This window comes from Taurulus bubalis (genome assembly GCF_910589615.1).
Source record: "Taurulus bubalis genome assembly, chromosome: 7".
NCBI lineage: Eukaryota > Metazoa > Chordata > Actinopteri > Perciformes > Cottidae > Taurulus > Taurulus bubalis.
This window is the reverse complement of record NC_136595.1, coordinates 18,832,890-18,854,728: the sequence shown is the minus strand read 5'-3', so window position 1 is coordinate 18,854,728 and position 21,839 is coordinate 18,832,890. Positions and strand designations below refer to the sequence as shown.

The following is a 21,839-nucleotide window of genomic DNA, read 5'->3' as shown; positions in this document are numbered from 1 at the left end:
GGCGAGCCCAGCGAGGCACGCATATTTTAAGTCACTTTGCACTCTTCAAGAGGGCCCTTTTTTCAATAATCCATTATGCATAACAGCTCTGGCTCTCCCTGGTATTTCTCCTACCTTCTTGACGTCATTTGCCATTTGTGAGGGTTACCCTGGCAACGGCCAGCCTCCCCGGGAGATGTCTGTTGGATAAGACGGCCCTGATAAAGCCTTTTAAGGTCCTACTGTTGGTACACCTTTTAATTGCCTTTGATACAGTGGAAGTATTACATGGGGGGTCGTCGGGGCGCATCACCACATGTGGGCAAAAAAATGGGAAAGTGCAGATAAAAATAGGCATTAAGAAGCTTCTTCAAATTGACATCCCATTATCGCCACTTGATTTCATCACCCACATATTGGGATTCATTTTTGAGCAGTCCTGTGAAACTGAATTGGAAGTGATAGATCTATCTTTGGCTCGACTCCTCCGTGACACAAAGGACACATGTGTATGACCCATTTTAACAATGTGACATTGTAGTGATGAGATAATATGAAAAAGACTGGATAAAGCATACAGCTCATTGGGATGCATCATCATACAATTTCATCCATATCATATCATCCAAGTTATTTATGTAAGCCGTTGAACCCTATATCCCTATATCCCCTCTTGCATGCAAACTTGTCCGCACAAATGATTGATTATTATTGTAAATTTAAATGTGATTGCAGCCGAGGCCATTGTGATTTTGCATCTAGGAAAAACATCAGATGGCAAACAGGAGGAAGAAAACTGCTGTCTAAATGCCAACCTGTTGTTAGTTTTGAGGCTCCTATACACAGTAATAACGTGCAACTAGAGCCCTAAAACCTCCCTTACATTCAAATGATTTCCTTCAGCTGCCTGGCTACTACTGTACATTACTGATGAATTTGCATCAATGCAAAAATGTCTCTTTCATGGGCAACAATACAGTTGCAATACTGTACACGATACCTGTTCCAGGAGGCTATTTATAGCCTCACCAACATGTGTGTCTTTCTCTTTTTTTTCAGACATCAGGCTATTGATGTGCTATTTTTACAGTGTCAATTTGCTCCCTCCCTCTCCTTTTGGTTGCCAAGCAATGGGCCAAGGGACCTGATTGGCCAAGGATGTGCATTTGGACACCTTGACTCTGATTCTCAGCTGGCTAATAAATTCAGTATTTCTGCTCACTAGAGGCAGAGAGCAGAGGAGTTGATACTTCCTTATGGAGGTTTATATTTTATTTTTATTTTGTATGTCCCTGTAAATCAACCAGTAATACAAAACGGCTGAAACCTATTATGGCAATGATTTTACCTTTTACTTAAAACCCAAGATTATGTTATCTTTAAAACAAGTTAAGGCAAACACATGTGTGTGTATCTTTGGTCACCATGGTGTACATTTAACAGTAACAATAAAACCGTTATTGTGAGGATGTAAGGACAATTTGGTGTGTATCATCCAATTTCTCTAATTTGTATGTGAGAATATTCAGCTATTTGCAGTGAATTATAGGCTAATGTGGAGGAATTATTAAACTAGTTCTCATTTTGAGAACAACCGTCCGGAAACATGATTAACACATACTGTACATATAATAATGTATTATATTTTAATAATTACTAATTTCCAGGCTGCACTGATGACAACCCAACTGCAACATGTGTTTCTGCTATCATGCTAATCCTAATCCTCATAATGTGTTTTGGGGGAAATTGGTCTGACACACCTAAACTACTGCTGTGTGAGTGAATTCAATCAGACTTAATCTGACCACATGCCACTCCGAAAGGAAACCAAGGGCTGGGCAACTTTCATCTTCCCTCCATTGATTGTGGCTCGTGCAGAGAAATGGAAAAGCCTATCCCACAGCTCCCTTTCATTGGCCCCATTAAAAATTCATCCTGTCCTAATGGAGAGGTCCTTTTCAATGAGCCCACTGCAGGCCAACCGTGGTGTGCCGGGGTGAGGCTTGGCACAGATGTCTCCTGGCACAGTCCAAATTTTACAGCTTTAAATTTGGTTTATCTTCACTGTTCTGTATTCTAGTTATTGGATGAACTGTAAATTATTTGAGTTTCAATAGTGTAGCTATAGTAGTGGGCTTTACAACAGAAGAAACTGCTTCTGTTGTAAAGCCCTTTGTATATATATTATATGTATCACTTCGATCATCTATGAGAAACATTTCATGCCTGCAACTAATTTGTATTTTCTTAATTCATGAATCTAATTCTTGATTTTATTCCCAGAGTTCATGGTTACATCTTCAAATGTTTTGTTTTGCCCGATCAACAGTCCAAAACCCAAAACTATTCTGTGCAATGTCATAGAAGACGAAGAAAAGCATAAAATATTAACATTTGAGAAATTGGAACCAGATATTTATTTATTTTTGCTTCCAAAATGAATTATCAAATTAGTGGCTGATAAACAGCATATGATGATTTTTGCAGCTCTTTATTTTCTATATTTTTTCACAAACAATGATTTGCCTCATTGAATAAACTGTTGACCAGTGGTTTATGGAATGAAATGAATGAAAATGCCATCACAATTTCACAGAACCTAAGGTGACATATTTAAATGACCTGCCAACCATAATCAATTTACATAGACATAAACAAGAGAAAAGTAAAACAGTTATTTTTGAATAGCTGCATTATTACCACCTTTGATTTTGTATCTTTTTTTTGTATCAAATTGTTATTGATTTTCTAGAAGAAAGATGTGCACTACATGTACATAAAAATGCACATGCAAATAGATAAATAAGGGTATATATGTGTACATACAAATACATACACACATACTTACACCTTTGATTTTGTATCTTGCACTTATACTCTACAGTTTAGGCTTTTTTTGTACATAAAAACTGCTTTGACTTGCAAAATGAACAGGAGAATGTACAATAGTGCTCACAGTTAACAAAGCAAAGTCTCAATTGGTAATAGATTACATGTATAGGTTAAACAGCCAACTGTACCCTCCTCACCTCTAGCCTTTAACACTGTAATAGTGGATTCATGACTCTCCTGTTTTTTTCACTGCATTGGTTATTTGACTAAATCAAAGAGTGTAAATATTGACTAAATGGTGTCTTTGCAAATCTGAGGTGAAGGGTGAAGTCCACTTGGATCACTTCTACTACTTCAGACTTTACAGGTCTGAAATTTGTTTCCTGTATCCCATTCGGTTCCTTTTTGTTGAGGGGGCTGATGGACCGTACCATTTCACCAGTAGGTCCCACAACCCGTTTTATAAGTATTTCCAAGCTAAAAGGAAACTGAGAGGTCGATTATTTTGGAGTACTGGCTTCAATAAAAAGTGATTTATAAAGATACCAATATTCTATAACGCGTTATGTTGGTTATAAAACGCGAATGATCGATCTATCGACCACCGCGAACCCCTCCGTGTAGGCTGTTGCCATGTTCCCACTTTCATGGGTGTGGTGATTAGCTTACTTGGTGAAAATTTTAGTCTAATCTGAGCCGAGTCGCGTTCGCTTATGCTCCCTTAAACCGATTATTATTATTTTTCGTCAAATTAACACACCTGCCTTTTTGCGATTTCTCTCACAGCCGGGATCATGGTTGTCGTGTGAAAAAACGGATCGGTGTGTCTCGGATAGGAAAGGACAGACAGAGCCAACAACAGCAAAAAAAATAAAAATTCCGGTTTCAGGTAAGGACGTGTAGTCTTGTCTTGATATTTTTGGAGGCTTTTAGGCTATTTCCTGTTTTGCTCACGGCGGATTCAGTTTGTCTATTATCGGGGGTGAGATGCAGAAATGTCCGCGAGTCTAAAATGTGGTCTGTTCTGTAAGCAACAATGTAGCTCTTGACATAACTGTTCCCAGGCTACTATTGCCTCAATGCTGTTTTTTTTTCTTCCTCTAAGCAAATCTGAAAATTCACTGCTATACCAACGCGGCCTTTTTTTAACAGGCTGTCAAACGACTCTTACGCGGAACTACGGGGGCAAAACCTTCCACTACTGGGGACGTATCCGTTCCCATTTTATACATCAGCTTTCTCATTAGTGGTTGCACGAAACCCTGCGCAGCTTCTTTTTCTTTCTTTTTTACTATTAAATATGCATGTCAGTGCGCCTTCATCCGAGCGGCAACTGGTAGCGTGACGGGGCGCGCGAGGCTCGTGCACTGTGTTGCTTGTATCGGAAACGTAGTCGACTAAGAAGATCATTTCGTAAACATGGTTGATACTTTTTAATTTCGCCACCTCACAGTCCGTGTTTTTCCATAAGATGTAGCTGATGGTTTCCTGTCTTTGCTGTTGACAGTCAACACGTAATACATCAGCTCAGTGGGTTGTTGTTGAATGATGTATGACAAACAGGAGGAAGTTACAGTTTTTAATCATGTATGTTGTCAAATCTGCAGCTTAATTTGGGGATGGTGAGAACATACCTACAGGTTTGAGTAGTTTTAGCGTGGTGCTCTCTCACATAGTGACCTATTAAACTCAAAGATGTATTGTGATTTACTAAAATTATCATTTTAAATATATAAAAGTGGCTATTATGGGCAAGTAGATAACCTACACTGTTCATTTAAATAAAATACAAATTTAAGTTGAACTATTGCATTGATCCACAGAAAATGTATTGATATGGGGAATTTTTTATAATCGGTTAATTTCTTAAGGATCCAGCTAAAATTCCAAATCTTCTCCGGTTTCAGCCTCTCAAATGGACGGTTTGTTACATTTCTCAGTCTTGTGTCACTGTGAATCAAAAATATGAGCAAAACAAGACGTTTGAAGACGTCACTGTGGGTTCTGTGAAATTGTGACAGATCTATTTACTCTTTTTCTAAATAAGACTAAATATGTAGTAAATTAAATTGAACAAAAAGTCAGTGGATGAATAGATGATGAATGAAAACAAAAAGTTAGTTTGAGCCCTAAAGCCAGAAAAAGTAAGCACTGAACACATTTTACAGTAATTTGGAAAATGAAAGACAATATATTGTCCTCACAATAATGATATTGTGCGTCTGGCGCGTAGGGGTGGGCGAATAAAATATTCAGGAACGCAATATAATTTCTTAACTTTCATTTGAATTGTATCGCGACCATGTATTGTTGTCATATCATGTATATCAACTATACCACCAGCACTAATTTACTGTATCTTCATGCATTTCTTATTTGTACAGCTATAAGCTACTAAACGTACACTAAACCTCAGAGATACTAACCTGTGGTAACAGCGAAATAACAGCTGTCGTTTTTTATAACTGCACCCATTATACACAAGCAGGAAATCTCAGCGTTTCATATAAAAGGGTCATGGGTCACTTCAGATTAAGGATGACACTTAGGACCTGTTTGAACAAAACTGTTGTTTTGTGACTGCATATGTGTCATTCTCTAACCGTCTGGTGTAGGTGGAGTAAAACCTGTGATCAACGTGTGTCATCACACATTCATTAACTGTGTTCCCTGTGTCATTAGAGGCAAAATAAAACGTTTACCTCGTAATTCACAATGCATGGATGATGTAATACAAACATCAGCTAACGAGAAGGAAGACATGTGGCCTCTCACCAGGTATTTCCTCCACTCTCCGGATGTTTGAAATAGTTAGTGGGTTACCTGGACAAGTTTACACCGGCTGGAGCCGTCTTGCTGCATTCAGATTTCACTTTCACACGCGGAACCGTAATGAGTTTCCTGTCAATCCAGTAAAGACACTCATGACTTCTGGCATCGTCTCTCTGACGACTCTCTCAGATGAGTGTCAGCATATTTTTTTTGTTAGATGTTTAACCAAATTTAAAGTTGATCATCTGATGACAATCGAGTATTCTCGAAAGGTATATTTCATAAATAAAAAATGCATTAAGTTGATGAGCCTATAGATAGATAGATAGATAGATAGATAGATACTGTATTCATCCCAAGGGGGGAATTTGTTTGTGGCAGCAGCAAGAAAGTTACATAGTAAACATATAAATATTAAGTATGGGAAATACTCAATATATATATACAATAAAATAGCAGAGCAGAACATATTAACTTAAGTTACTTAATTTATCAGAAATTAAACACATCGTAACAATTTAGGAGACTTGGCATAAACAACAAAATGATTAAGCTACTGTAAAGCCTCAAAATGTCTTAATATGTACAGAAAGTGGGTACATTTTGTACATTTTCTAAACATTATGACGGGAAATTCCAAGACAAACGGTTGTGACCCATTTTATAGAATGTGATTTTGATGATGATATTCAAATCTTACTGTAAACACTGATATTAAGTGCTCACAGTGGACTACCGTGCAACAATTTGATTAGACCTGTTCAAAATGTCAATTCCTTAACTTCCTGACCATTTCATGTTGCCGGGCCCCTGTGGCTCTGGGCGCAGCTGCACTGCCTGCACCTCCTGCTGCTCTGTTCACCAGTATTTGTTCATGATCGAGGCAGATGTGACTTTCTACTGTATGTGAGCCCGAGGGAACAGAAGGTCTCATTGACACATTTAAATTAAATACAAAATAGGCTGCTGAGAGTAATGATCTGATGTGAATCCAGTTTTGATAAACTTCTGGACTTCACTGTCTTATGGTTGCATGTTTCCTGCAGAACATAAACGGTCCCAGAGTCAGCAGTGACACACACTGACGCGACAGTGTGTCCTGTAACAAATATATTGTGACTGAGCTTCATTATGGGAACCAGTGACTATCGTGGCTTGTAACTAACAATGACTTTACTATGGAGAAGTTAAGGAGATCTCTCTGTTTGTCTCTATTGCCCCCTGAGTGGTATAAAAGTGAAAGTGAAAGGTTGCATGGCAATGTGATAAATGGATAATTTTTTGCTGTCATTGTTAACCTGGCTTAAAAGTAAATTATGAAGATGTGCAACAGCTGCTAATAACATTGACAGCTGAACCATATATATATATATATATATATATATATATATATATATATTAGGGAAGTCTTCAGCAGATAATTCCATTAATTGTGTGATAAAGATAATCAGTTTTATGATTCATTTGATTTATTAATCTGCCAGGTTGATTATCTTTTCTAATATACCAGTACAATTCAGAACTTAAATATATTTTTTGTCGGCAATATTATTTTAGAAATATTTTTGTTGGGTCATAATTCATGTTTATTTTATTATCAGTGGAGTAGACACTGTTCCTCTATCAATTTTGTAGAGTTGACCATAGGTGCTTTCGCTAAATACTTTCATAATGCGATTTTTGATAAATAGTCACCAGTAATGTGGCTATAAAAAGTATTCACTGTAATGCAGCCTTTGAAACCAGAAAAGGACAACAGTGAGATTTGCGCGTTTGCAAAGCTTTATGGGTGCGATGCAAAGTCTCAAAGTGTGTTTACTGATATGCCTATTTCTGCCTTTTGTGCACCTTTTTTTATATTTTGAACCTACACAGCTTATGCAGACGGCAGGTGGTTGGTCCCAGTTAGGACACATTAGTTTCCCACTGGCTACTGGGAGTTCCAGCATGAGGCCGAACATGTTGTTTGCTTGGTGTCAGAAGGGCTGAAGCAATTATAGCCTCCCCTGGTCAGTCTCAGAGACCCAACTGCGGTGGTGCCAAGCGGCACTATCTACTGTAGCTGGCAGCCTCATCCGAAACAATAGGCAGCCCCAACACACAGCTCTGCCTTTGTCACTCCTGATCCTGTGCCATACTCTGGGCCTGAGTTGGCCCGGCTGGTAGGCTGCATGACTCCAGTCACACCGCTCACTGAGTTTTATGTCTATAAATTGTTAAAGGTAGACTTTATCTAGTCCTGTGTGATGGCCTCTATTGGCTGTGGTTGGTTACATCTGAAGTAATGAGTGGCCTGTTTTAGTTTCCATATGACTAAAATGTATCATCCACTTGTGAACAAGACGATTCATGAGGCCCTCCTGAAAGTCACTGCCATGGCATGCCTAAAATCAGAGCTGCCAGTTTTATCCAAACTGATGGGACCACACATCACGTTTTTCACCGTCATCGTCCATCATACCCGCGTAATGTTCCACCTCGACCCTCTTGTATACTTTGTTGCCTTTCACAGCACAAGCCCCAAGCTGAAAACCATTGATTCAAACTATTTAGCAGCGTAGAAGGTCATACCTGGTGTTTTGTCAGTCCACAAGGCGCCCTGTTTTAAGTGGCAGAGGCTTATAGTTTAATGAATCCATGCCAGTCATAGAGCAGCACCACATCATAGGCAGGCTGACGCCGAGAGCCTCTCTTCAGGGGGGTTGCGTCAGCTGGAGGAGAGAGTGACGTCACTCCAAGGCAGCTGAAAGCATTGCAACGCTCGCTGCCCCTGATGCCTCGTTACTGTCAAAGACCTCCTTGGCTGAGACGAGAGTCCTCGACGAGCAGTCCAAAGCCTGCGCTCTTGTGTTTGCAGAGCAGAGGCATTGTGGCCAAACAAAGTGAACCGAGAATGGGAAAGAGTAGCTCTCCACACATTCAGTGTCTCAAAAGGCAATTGTAGCAGCGTGAACATCAAATTATTGTCTTAGTTAGTTATTTGCTATTTGTAAAACAAATTAGGTTTGAAGAAGTGACTGAGACCAATGGTTTTAGAGCCTCTGCACAAATAAAGATAAAAACAACCTCCTCTTAACATTAACATGATTTCCTGTGGAGAGGAAGGGCTGGACTCGGTGTAATTGTTGAATTATAGAAACTGGAACTGAAAATTTAATCTCGGAGGGTTAGACAGCAGACTGTAAAACAGCCTGGAAAATGAGGAGAGGGGGTTGGGGGGTGTGGTCCAAACATTTCTGAGGAGTGTCTAAGTGCTTTGTGACCCACATTCAGGCTCCCCAAGGTAAAGGAAGTGGCAACTCGCATGTGCATGCACACATACGGGTGCACGCTCCAACAGACCTGACATACCTAACCTAGACACGCATTTAAATACATCCTCACTTGATTTACCTACAGATGAATATATATACATATATTTTCTCCTTGTCATTTGGACATTTTGTCAAATTTATCTTCCAGATCTGCTCATTGTCCACACACACACACACACGTAAGTAGGGGCTCTTGGGGCGGGCCGAGCAAACAGCGCAATGAACAACACAAAAGGCTGATTGAGTCAGGAAAGGTCAGAGCCTGGCTCAGATGGCCTTTTGAACCAGACTGGGGGTGTTTGAAGAGCCAGGCCACCCTCCAGGCCCCCCCATCCAGCCCCACCCCTTTGCAGCACCCTCCTTTGGTCTGAACCCATACAGGATACCTATGTTTGTCTGATGGGAGACTTCCCATCCTTCACTCTCCGTCTGCCTGGTGAACTCACAGTATTTCTGTCTCTCTGTCTTGCAGGTGTCAGCTGGTAAAGCGTGAGTGAGTGTGAGTGTGTGTGTGTGTGTGTGTGTGTGTGTGTGGGGGGGGTGAGTGAGTGAGTGTGTGAGTGTGTGTGTGTGCGTGAGTGTGGGTGTGCAGGCACGTGTGTTTCCCCAGCCCTGTCAGTATTTGGAGCGGAGTGTGGCCTGAACAAATCACAGAAGGACAATGAGTGAGCTGGAACAGTTGCGGCAGGAAGCCGAGCAACTACGCAATCAGATCCGGGTACGACGACATTTTGTGCGCACGTGTTTATTTACATTGATGTGTATGTGTGTGTGGCTCACTTGTGTTTGTACATCACACGAGTGCCACTGTCTGTTCACTGCAAGCTGTGACTCACACAATTTCAGATGAGACGGTGACGCACTCAACATATAACTTGTCAATCAACCACCTCCATTCTCGTGCAGAAATTGTATCGTGGGAACTGATCGATAAATGTCACTTGCTGCTGTGTGATCATTCTGTTATGTTTCTGTGATACGCAATAACGTATGGCACTTGTTCTGATTCTTATTTAGAATTAATTCTTCCAGATATTTTTGTGCATTTGTCTTTTTGTTACATTATTTGTGTGCGTTTGTCTGCGCAGTGATACCATGTGTTACACTTAGCTGGTCTACAGGATTAATAGTGTTTTTGTTGTTTTGCAGGATGCCAGGAAAGCCTGTAGTGACTCCACTTTGTCACAGGTAAGACTTGCTCTCCACATCTAGAATATTGTGTAAACAATCAGCGGTGTATTTTCCTGTACAGTTGTACAAATTGTCATGGTACCAACTACCGTATTTTGCTAAAGGAGGGAGTGTTCAAGACATTTAATGTTACTCTAAATGGCCCAAACCATTTAAGAATATGAAATGCATCAGGATAACAAAATTGAGGTTGCAAATTTTCACAAGGCACAACGCTCGGGTGAGCCGACTAGATGCATTACGCTTTGTCCCATTAACTAGTAATGCAGTCTGTATTCTGTAGTAGTTCAAGCCACATGTGGACTGAAGCTAGGTCAGACAATCTCCCTTGTGAATGAATACCTTAGAAAAAACACAGCCGCAAACACAAATTTACAGACTACCGTCAGTGTACGTCAGTTACTTCTCAAAGTTTTCAAATGGGCATTAGAAATTCCTCAGGCGTTCACACAGAATCCATATTAAGACATTATACAAAAATATAAGCTACTATTCTTTGCCGTGGTCCATTGTTGGGTGATGTTTGTCTGTTTTTGCTGCCTCAGCTAGCATCCAGGGGGGGGATGTGCTAAGGAAAACTGTGTGGGCCTCGAGTGACACTGCTGACGCTTCTTCCTGTGTTTTGGCAGATCACAGCTGGTCTGGACTCAGTGGGCCGGATACAGATGCGAACGCGACGCACTCTCAGGGGCCACCTGGCCAAGATCTATGCAATGCACTGGGGGAGCGACTCCAGGTAGAGTAGTAATTCTACAGACTAATTATTACAAGTATTAGTGTTGAGCAGAATAGACAATTAACCTTTTTTTATGGCATTGTCTTCTTCTTTGTCTGATTTAATGTTTTTATTGTCTGTTTGAGGCCTTAAAGAAGAGAATGATTTTACACCCTCAGTTCATCTTCAACATTTTGTAAATGTTGTCCAGCAGAGTATATAATTTTTTTTTATGCCGTGGTTGGTTTGTTGTTGTCCTTTGTTGGCTATGTGGAGGTTACTTGCTTGGTTGTTTCATTCAAAATAGTCTCATTTTATCCCTGAAGACACTGAAGCACAATTATAAGTAGTTCTCATGAATTAATCTACAGTGGCCCACAGGAGACAAGAGTAAAAAAACAACAGCTTAAAAAGCACAAAGGGACGCTAACTATGATCACCACTGTTGAGTCTATTTTGTTTTCTAATTTTATCAGGGTTGTATGAACGTTGAAGGTAATTTTTCCCTGTGCGTACAGCAGTATGACAGCTATGGGCAATAAAGTGCCACCAAGGGCTGACAGCATGCAGGTTTCAGGTCCAGGGAAACATGGACACACCTTCAGCCACAGTGCAGGACTTTTACAATAAAATCACCAGTCTGACTTAATCGCTTTCTTGGAAAATTTACTTAACACTTAATTTCTTACATTAGTTGTAATACCACCAACTTGACTCTATCTAGGCTATGCAGTGTCGCATAACTACAGTTATGGCAGCATCAGAACCAACTACCAACTCTCACTGCAAATATATACTGGTACAAATACCAAAGATGTCGGGGTTCTCAATTTTTTTATGACTGGTATTATTATTATTGCTGTGTTTAATATGTCTGTGTCACCTTTTATCTTTCTCTCTCTGTCCATCTGTCTCTCAATGCAATGCACTGGGGCAGTGACGGCAGTCCCAGGTGTGGGGCTTTACTACTACCAGTATCACTACTACTCTTACTACTACCACTACTATTATTCTACTAATATGACTAATACCACCATAATCGAATGTCACTACTGTCACCTCCACTACTACTCTACATCTAAGTGCTAGCACTGTTTTATGCCCTCACTTTGAGCACAGTAATTATATTAGCTGGGCACAGAGACATTCAACCATTATAGCTTATTTAATATTTACTTAAAGATGCAGTTTGTAAGATCTCCACTTTTTTTCTTTTTTTCCCCAAATGTTATGATGATCACAATTAATCCTCTCGTTCAGATTGGACTGCAAATGTGCCCGCTCGCATGGAGTTGTCACTAAATTTAGAACTTACAAACTGCTTTTTTAACCGTTTGCTGCAATTATGAGCACCAATAATCATATTTTCCCAATATTATGCATGAAGTGCACAGGTCTTTATCCATTAAAAAAAATTAGCTGGAGGATGGCATAGACAAAAAGTAGTTCTGTTTTTATGGTAACATTTTGTAGGGATGAAATTGTTTATAGATCTCACACGTGTGTTTAAGCAAATTAGTTCTATTTTTTTTCACCAGTAAAAACTACTGGTATTGCCTGCAGTGGATAATGCATCGGCTGTTACGTTGTGTGTGTGTGTGTGTGTGTGTGTGTGTGTGTGTGTGTGTGTGTGTGTGTGTGTGTGTGTGTGTGTGTGTGCGCGTGTGTGTGTGTGCACCCAGCACCCTCTGGATGACCCTGCAGGAGGCCAGTGTTTATTTTGTATACAGTCACTGACATTTATAGCTTGATGGCTCTCCTCTTGATTGTAGCATAGCACCGTCAAACCACTTCCTGTCCCTGTATCGGGAGGGAGGCAGGGAGGGGTTCCAGCTGTTTTGGCATCTGTACCACCTATAACTGTATTTCTGTACGAACTATTTCTACTTCCACCATCCTCTTTGCAAATCCTTTATGCTGTCCCTTCTTGCTGCCACACCCCAGCTTCTTTCTAGTGCTTTTCCAACTCCTCAGGCTTCAGCCTCCCACTCGACAGTAGGACTTTTACATAACTGGGGTAATGAATATTACATGGGGTGGGACATTAAGTGGCTTCCCTGGATGAAGAACTAACATGGAGGGAAATGGGGACTGGTAGAGAAGAGTAGGGAGCTCACGCTGAATGCTTTTTGACAGAGCACCTCATACTAATTCAGACGGTATAGCACAGTATTCTGTTTGGTGGCTGCTGGCTCTCATTGCTTTTAATGATCAAGGTGCATGTACCTTGTGGTTTTTATTTTTCTAATGTGTGCACCACGCATCATGCTGCTGTTCTTAACTTTTTTTCCAGGTTACTTGTCAGTGCCTCGCAAGATGGAAAGCTAATCATTTGGGACAGCTACACAACAAATAAGGTGAGATTATTGATAATCAGGACGTATATTATGTACAAGAACAGTACATTTAGAAGTGTTCTGCTATCAGTAATGTGCTGCTCCTGTCAAACTTCACTGGCCCTCTTCTTGTGAAGATTCTTTGACGAGGCAAAATCAACTGTCCAGATGTACTTACTAGAGTACAGGCTGTAATTTATGCACTGGCTCTCTTAAACACAATACTTTTGTAAATATGTTGGGAAAAGTGACAAGTCATCATTCAAATGGCCGCTATGTGGCTGCCTGAAAGTTCTTTATATATTTGTATAATTAATAATCTGGCTGGTAAAATGGTGAAAGTAAACATGGGAATGTGAGAAATCAGTTCATTGACCGCTTTCCAAAACATCAAAAATCTTGCCTATTTTATTTTTTCATAAAACCTCACCGCCATCTGAACCTTTAATACATAAACTATATGGCGATAAGCAGGGGAGCAAACTACCCAGACTCTCTTGCGCTGTCCTTTTGCACTCAATAGTTAGTTTATATCACATCATTGTATCATGTTTCATGATATGATTATGTTAACATGATGGTTATTGGCCTCTTTTGCAACAATACCACCCAGACAAGGCCTCCTTTTAATTTGTCTGATGTACAGACATGAAGTGGCAGGATTTTTTCCGCTGATGATTTAACACTATCATTATGATTTTTAGATTGAAATGCATTAATTGACCTTCTAAAGCTCAACATTACTTCCTTTATTGTGTTAAGTAAATAAATTACTCCTGACTCTCCTCGTCCTCAGATGCATGCCATCCCGCTGCGTTCTTCCTGGGTGATGACGTGCGCCTACGCCCCCTCTGGGAACTATGTGGCCTGTGGAGGCCTGGACAACATCTGCTCCATATACAGCCTGAAGACCCGGGAGGGCAACGTGCGCGTCACCCGAGAGCTACCCGGACACACAGGTAGGAAATAATATGAATACAAGCCTATCAATGGACTCAACGGAACCAGTAACCCTGAGAATTTTTCTTGTTACATTTTTCCTTCAGTGTAATTTTAGATTTCAGATATTGAGTGTAGACATTTTGGCTCGTTCAATGAGTTAAACAATGGCAAGCTGTTATTTTCCACTGGATCTCATGCGTTTTCACAGACTTATTTATATGTATGTCTCTTGGCACAAATATCTTCTTGAAGTGTTAATTTCACATTTCCCTTGCAGAGATCTGTGTTTGGGTTTTGTCTTTCTCTGCAATGCGAGCATGATATAGAGCAGAACTTTGCTTACAGCAGATTTAATTAGTCCTATTAGAACTATGTTATCATGGTCAGGATTTGTCTTAATAGTAGTCTCACTAATACTAAAGCCATTTTCTACCACAGGGCTGTAATGCTGGATGAACAGACCCATTTCAACTCAACAGTTTTTTATTTCATGTCACAGGATGTGGAATAGGGTGGAGGAAAAGTTACCACTCCTGATTAAAACTTGTATAAGGCAACATTGTGAAGGACTAGCACGGCAGTAAACATTCAGTTGTGGTAGTCTAGCATGTGATTAGTTAACGAGAAGAGTGCCCGGCGAGACGGGACCGAGCGCTCCTTATCTGATGTTGACGCTGTTTACCTCCAGGTTACTTGTCCTGCTGTCGTTTCTTGGATGACAACCAGATACTGACCAGCTCCGGAGACACCACCTGGTGAGCAACAACCCTCTGCTCTCACCTGCACAGTTTAAAGAATAGAAAGCTTTTTACATGAAATAACTATTCTTATTATCACGCTACACAGATGCTTCATCATATCAAATAAAAATGTACAAAAGTTCCTCTCCAATCTTCATCCTCTTACTCTCACTATCTTACTGGAGAATCATTGTCAGTCATGATTCTACAGAGTTGTATAAAGATGCATATAGTCCTTCAATAATTGCAGAACATTTTTGAAAATACACATAAATCTGAAAATTCTGTTAATATAGGAGCTAGTTTCGGACTATTTTTTGGACTACTTTTTCTTTCTTTTCCTTCCTATTCTTTTCTTTCTTCTTACCGGTCACTCCCCTGCACACTTCATATCTAAACACTCATGCCACCTAACATACACTTTAACTTAAACACACATGTCACTTTAACTTTAACATACACTTACATTAACGTTATCTGTTTGTCTGAGCACTTTATCTTTATCTTATACTTGATTAAAATATCACTGCACTGTTGTTGTTGTTGTTGTTGTTGTTGTCTGTCTCGTCTAACGTCTCATGTCTAATGGGTAAAATTCCTCGTTTGTGTAAACATTTCTGGCAAATAAACGGATTCTGATTCTGAGAATGTTGTCTTTTAGCAGTTCATGTAAAAGCATTTATTGTCTCTGGACACTCACACCTAAGCACATCCTCCTTTCTTGCAGTGCATTGTGGGACATAGAGACAGGTCAGCAGGCCACCACCTTCACCGGCCACACAGGCGATGTGATGAGTTTGTCTCTCAGCCCAGACTTCAAGACCTTTGTGTCAGGAGCTTGTGACGCCACCTCCAAGCTGTGGGACATTCGTGATGGCATGTGCAGGCAGTCCTTCACCGGCCATGTGTCCGACATCAACGCCGTCACTGTGAGTACTACACACACACACACACACACACGCACGTGCACACACACAACTTTGATTATGATTCAATCTCTTTGTTTCCTGAAACTGTAAAATCTAACACTGTGCCTTTTTTGAAGTCTCATTATTCTGAGTTTCTCAGAGTTCTCGTTAATGATTCATTTTCCAAGTAGCAGATTTCTTTCCGTTTCACTAGAAGTTGCGAACCACCCAGAACATCTTGCATAGTGAGAAATATAAACGGCATTATTCCTTTTCGAGAAAAAAAACGAAACTATTGAAAGATAATTAGAGGATATTATTCAAAGCAACTAATAAAATACTACTACATTGCGGAGGTTTGTCTATACTTTGTAATTTACAGACTCAAACCCACTAAAGAATATTTTGTTTTGTTTTGTTGGTCCAACAAGCCAGATTATTATTGCTTTATTGCATTTTTATCGTGGTAATCTAAATCGGTGGATGTGTGAAAATATGAATACATTTCATTAGCCCATTTATTGGTCATCATTGTCCTGCCTCTGCAGTATTCCACATGTCAAAGTCTCCTTTAAAGCAGGTCACTATCTTGGGTGTATGCTCTTATATAGGCCTTAGATGGTCCATAAGGCTCTGAGAAAGACAAGTTGCCTCTATAAAGAAAACCTCTTCCCAGAAGCTCTGGCCCTGGAGAAGTAATCATAACATGATGATTTTAACGACACAGTCCTGACTGCTTGATTTAGATTTTTTTTTTCCTCCCACAGTTTTTCCCCAATGGGAATGCCTTTGGCACGGGCTCAGACGACGCCACCTGCAGGCTGTTTGACCTGCGGGCCGACCAGGAGCTGATGATGTACAGCCATGACAACATCATCTGCGGCATCACCTCTGTGTCCTTCTCCAAGAGCGGCCGACTGCTCCTGGCCGGATACGATGACTTCAACTGCAACGTCTGGGACACTCTGAAAGGCGAACGTGCAGGTAAATGATGCCTGAAGTCTGGTCATTTCATTTTTTATTTTAATTTTTTTCTTCTTAGGTGGCAGATGACCCGACCATTATTTTCTTGTTCATATTAGGAACTGGAATATTTAGATTTTGTTCTTGATGAATTTAGATTTAATCAATAGTTACCTGTAATTTTCTTTTTACCTGTAAATTGAGTAATCGACCAAAAGATTTAACTCTAATATCAAGCATGAGTTGACCTAGGCAGGATATGAACAGACAAATGAGTAGCAAGTGACCAACCTTTGACTCTGGTTTGTTTTCTCTGACCTCCAGGTGTGCTCGCTGGCCACGACAACAGAGTGAGCTGCTTAGGGGTGACAGAAGACGGCATGGCTGTGGCCACTGGCTCCTGGGACAGTTTCCTGCGGATCTGGAACTAAACAAACCTCTTCCTTTGTTGTACTCAATCACTGCCCTCCAACTTGCTCCCTGCAACCCCACCCCACATATCCCAACTCATCTGCTGGGCTGGACCTGAGGGGTGCACTCTGTCAGCCAAAGTCCTCTCAACTCACACACACACACCTTTCCCTCCCCCCCCCCCCCCCCCCCCCCCCCCCCCGAGTTCTCCTCTCTGCTGGTGACCTGCCCACCTGTGAGAAAGTACCAACTCTTTCTACCTGTCCAAGTGACGTATTTTTCACCCAGCCATCACACCGAAACATAAATAAGAACCTTTCAGAAGAGTTGTCCAATCAAAAATAAAGAAAGAGATGAGTTAAGAAAAACTGAAGGAAAAATAAAAAAGATTTTGCCCCTATACCAATTCTCTTCTAGGGCACGATAAAGAGAATCTTAATCTTTTAGCGTGACAAACAACAAACAAGATGAGCGTCGGTGTGTAATATGTAAATGTATATATAAAAACAGTATATATGTACAGCATTATGTGTGTATATATGCATAATATATGCATATATAATGTGTATGTATATATTTTTGTAGTTTATTTCCCACCCTTGAGTTTTTCTTTTTATGATTTTGGGGGGTTTATGTTTTATTTCTATTGTACATATTCACATTACTACTTGCCAGAAACACGTATTTTATCCTGTGTGAGTACCAGATTGAGTGTCAGACAATTTAGACACAGTAACGTATCATAATTTAACCTAAAAAAAGCCTCCTTTCATTTTATAATGTTTCTGGTACTTTCTGTTAAATAAAGCCCACTTGTCCAGCAACAAAAGAGGATTTAGCACGTAAACAAAAACAATTTGAAAAAAAAAAATACTTTGGCCCAGCTAAACTCACCTTCCTCATCTGTATGTGTGTATTATTGTACAGGCAGCAAGTGTATTTCATGCATCCTATATCTGCAAATTCAAGTGAATGATAACACGACCCATGGCATTCCTCACCGCAGTCTATTCATTTGGAAGGAAACCACCACACTGCTGTGATTAATGATTAGAGAGCACGCTTCAAAACCAACAAGTGGTGTTTTTAGTTTGGATTCAAGTTCAGCTCCAAAGTAGAAACTGGTGAATTTTAGGCTAAGATAGAAAACTGTATTTAACTGGAGACCCTGCCTTGGCCTCTACTCGCATGGAGTGTGGTTTCAAATCCTCAGATGCTGAATATCTGAAAACCACATAAATTCCATGCAAACAGCTATGTGATATGATCGATAACCCAACAATCCTAAATGATGGTTTGGCATCATAATATCACCTGTCAGCTGTGGCCTATAATCTACTTTTCCGTAGAGTTGAGATGAGCATGTCGAGTTGCCCGTACAAATGACACTGATGGAGAGAAGGGCATCGCAAAGAGATGCGTTCTCCTCGAGCAGAAGCCGTCTTCTACATGTGAGCCTGTAATGGTGCTGAGGCCTGTATGGACAAATGGTAGAGCGGCCTGTCGTTACGTGAGGATATTTAAAGGACCATAAAAGACAGTAGTGACTGTCAGAGGCCTTCGAGGACTCAAGAAAGGATGTCTGTCAGAGCTCGCCATGTCATTTTTATCTTTTTTTCTTCTCAAAGCGAAGGATCAATGAGTCCTCTTCGTCGTCAACAAGGTGTGAACTGAGCGACTGCATGGAACTGAAATCATGTTAGCTGCATCAAAATCACACCAGTGCCGCCACAAGCCTGTGTTTAAAAAAGAAAAAAGAAAAAAGTTTTTTTTTTTTTAAAAGGGTTTTAACACTTTTTTTTTCCATCACCAAAAACATGTTATGAACTGTTAAATATTGCTTGTGAAGAAAGTACACTTGGTAGACAGAAATGTACACTTAGTAGAGAGCTAGACATGCACTCACAAACTGTAGTACAAATGTATACCATTGAACACATGTGACTTATTTACTCATAGAAGTGCTGTCTCTGATTGTGAGTATTTTCTCATCACATATCTTCCATTATTTTGGTTCCTCTAAAGGCTTAATTAAAAAAAGAAAATACACATAATGTATGTGAGTTGGACCTATCCATCGGCTGTCTCAGGTGCCTATCTCTGAATATATACATTGGACCCACATGGGCTGGATGAAGGAGGGTTCGTGCTCCTGTGAGATGTGGCACTATTGTGTCTCCATTCTGCCTTACGATACCATTCATAATAGAAGGTAATACTAGCATCGACTACAGTAATTTTTTCCTCTTACTATTTCTTTTTACACACTGATCAATAAGAGAGAATGCTAATTATTTTTCTTTTCCCAATAGAAGCACATTCTGATGCTAGTGAACACTAAAAAGCATGCTTACAGAAAACCACGCAAGCACATGCAGCTCCATACTGCTTCTTAAAGCTTTTTATACAACTCTGCTTTCTACTACTACCACCACCGCACACTACCACTGTAGTATTTATTTAGGTTCAATCGGCTATCAATGAAACCCCTCTATGGCCTGCCGTGATTCTAGTTACCTTTTTACGTTCTTAAATGTTTTAGCTGCTTCTACCTGGCTTTGCATTAATTAATCCATTTTGAGAGAATGTTAAAAATAACGGTTTTAGTTTTTAGTCTGAGAATATCTTTGAGGTGTGTAGGATGTGATATGTATTGCATATCAGTGTATGTGTGAGGGGGGGGGGGGTTGCTGATGTATGTGGGTAACATATAGATCTAAGTGTTACTTCCTCATGTGTGCCAATGTTATCCACAGACTCTGAGCTGTGAACTGAAAACTAGTCAATGTGACAAAAAAAAAGAAAAAAAAAAAAAAAAAGGTTTGCTCACTACTCAAGTGCCAGCTTTCTCCATATCCATCAATTAAAGTCGCATCAGTTTGATTTCATACCCCGTCTGTTGTCTGACCAAACCGGTGTACTGCTTATATCTGAAGATGGACGTTCATGTTATCAAGTTAACAGTGCTTATTAGACTAAAGTCAGGCAGCAGATGTCAGATGTCCATGTGTCCCGGATAAAGATTACATTTATTTAAATGAATAGTTTCATATTTTGGGAAATGTTTGCTTTCTGGCAGTTAAGTAGATTCACGTCACACTCATGTCTGTCTGTTTTAAATATTAGGCTACAACCAGCAGCCTGTTAGCTTAGCACAAAGACTTCCTGGCTCTGTCTGAAGCCCACTAATAAACACGTGTCTTATTTGTTCAACAAAAAATGTCAATTCCATCTGTTGTCTGGCAACTGGTTAGGCACAAACCCACCCTTTGACTGGTGAATACGCATTTTTACACATGTTTTTGTACATATTAAATGGCCAGCGTGTTAATTTGTGTGCTCGAGAGATGCTGCTAGGCAGACGTTGTTACTGTTGGACAGCCATGCTAGCTGTTCCTCCTCGTTTCCACTCTTTGTGCTAAGCTAAGCTAGCTGGCAGCAGCCTTTTTAAGTTATTTTCCAACGTACAGAAATTAAAGTGCTGTCTTCCCTACTGCTCCTCCAGAAGCAAAATGAGCATATTATTTCCCAAAATGTCAAACTATTCAAATAAAACCCACCCTGTTCTTTTAGGACATTATGAGCTGTGTAAAATTGGAAGAAGAAAATACACCATTGCCCTTAGTAGCTGAAAAGGGGATTGTGTTTATTTCCGACAGTGGTATTCAGCAGGCAACCGTTTCCTCGCTGTGTGTGTAATTCAGCAGTATTAGCAGCTGGAACCTGGAATAGTAACACTTCTACGTGCCTGTGCAGTTCACTCATTAATCAAAAAGGTGCTTGACTTCATTTAATTTCACATTATGTTGTATTTACCTGAAGTCTCCACTAGTTTATTCTCTTCACTATACAACTGATATGGAGCTGTTGAATCAACTTTTGTGGTGTTACGAAATGTCAACATTTGCTGCATTTACAGTATTGTCTCAAGTACCAAGATCTGTGACTTCTTTGAACCATTGGAGTGGTATGTTTGGCAGTATTTTTTTTGTTTTTGGCGCTCCAATGTAAATTGCCATTCGTCACCCACAGTGCCAACATTTAACTTCAAAGAGCAGATGTGAACATGTTGCTGCTGCTGCACAAGTTCAGGCAGTATTTTGATTGCCGCGTTTGCACGACTCCAAATTTAATATCTAGATGTAAGAAATGGAAAGTTTCTGGTTCAATGACACCTTGCCACTTGAATTGATTGTCACATGATCACCACCACAGCACCATCACAAAATGATGCACTGCCCTTTGACTCTACAACCTACTGTTCTGACATTTTAATTTTATTTATTGTTTTATGTTTTAAGCCAGTAAAGACCAGGGACTTGGTGCCATGATAATTATCTTACAGTGCTATTGTGTGAAATTATAATCACTTGTTATGGAATAATTTTTATAGTCTTTTTCACACCAGACCTTTTTTTTGTATTTGTACAGTGGCTTGGTGATACTGATATGTTGCCATGAGTTATTGTAACCAATAAAAAGCTTCTAACCAAGAATAAAACTCCTAGATGATTTCCTTCAGAAAAATGTAGACCGTATACTGATACTAACTTTGTACAGTATTTTTCTTTCATAGAAATTAGTTTCATTCAGGAACAAACAAGGCCCATATTAGGAGAAACCCACTTTCATTTATGCGAAGCACCTGGAAAAAAAGACCAAATGAGACAAAACTATTACTATCTATGCTTCCTGGTGGAATATTCTGGACAAATTACACAGGCTCATTTTGA

General features: G+C 40.0%; 1 protein-coding gene across 1 annotated transcript; it reads left to right on the top strand.

Annotated features, from left to right (window-relative positions):
* The first annotated feature begins 3,631 nt into the window (after positions 1-3,631).
* On the top strand, positions 3,632-21,601 carry LOC306738739 (guanine nucleotide-binding protein subunit beta-4). Its single transcript, XM_079220645.1, has 10 exons — positions 3,632-3,703; positions 9,373-9,618; positions 10,050-10,088; positions 10,721-10,827; positions 13,100-13,163; positions 13,939-14,101; positions 14,773-14,839; positions 15,552-15,753; positions 16,500-16,716; positions 17,020-21,601. Exons 2-10 carry the CDS (start codon positions 9,562-9,564, stop codon positions 17,124-17,126), a joined length of 1,023 nt encoding a protein of 340 aa, XP_079076771.1. The 5' UTR covers positions 3,632-3,703; positions 9,373-9,561; the 3' UTR covers positions 17,127-21,601.
* The last annotated feature ends 238 nt before the right edge of the window (positions 21,602-21,839 follow it).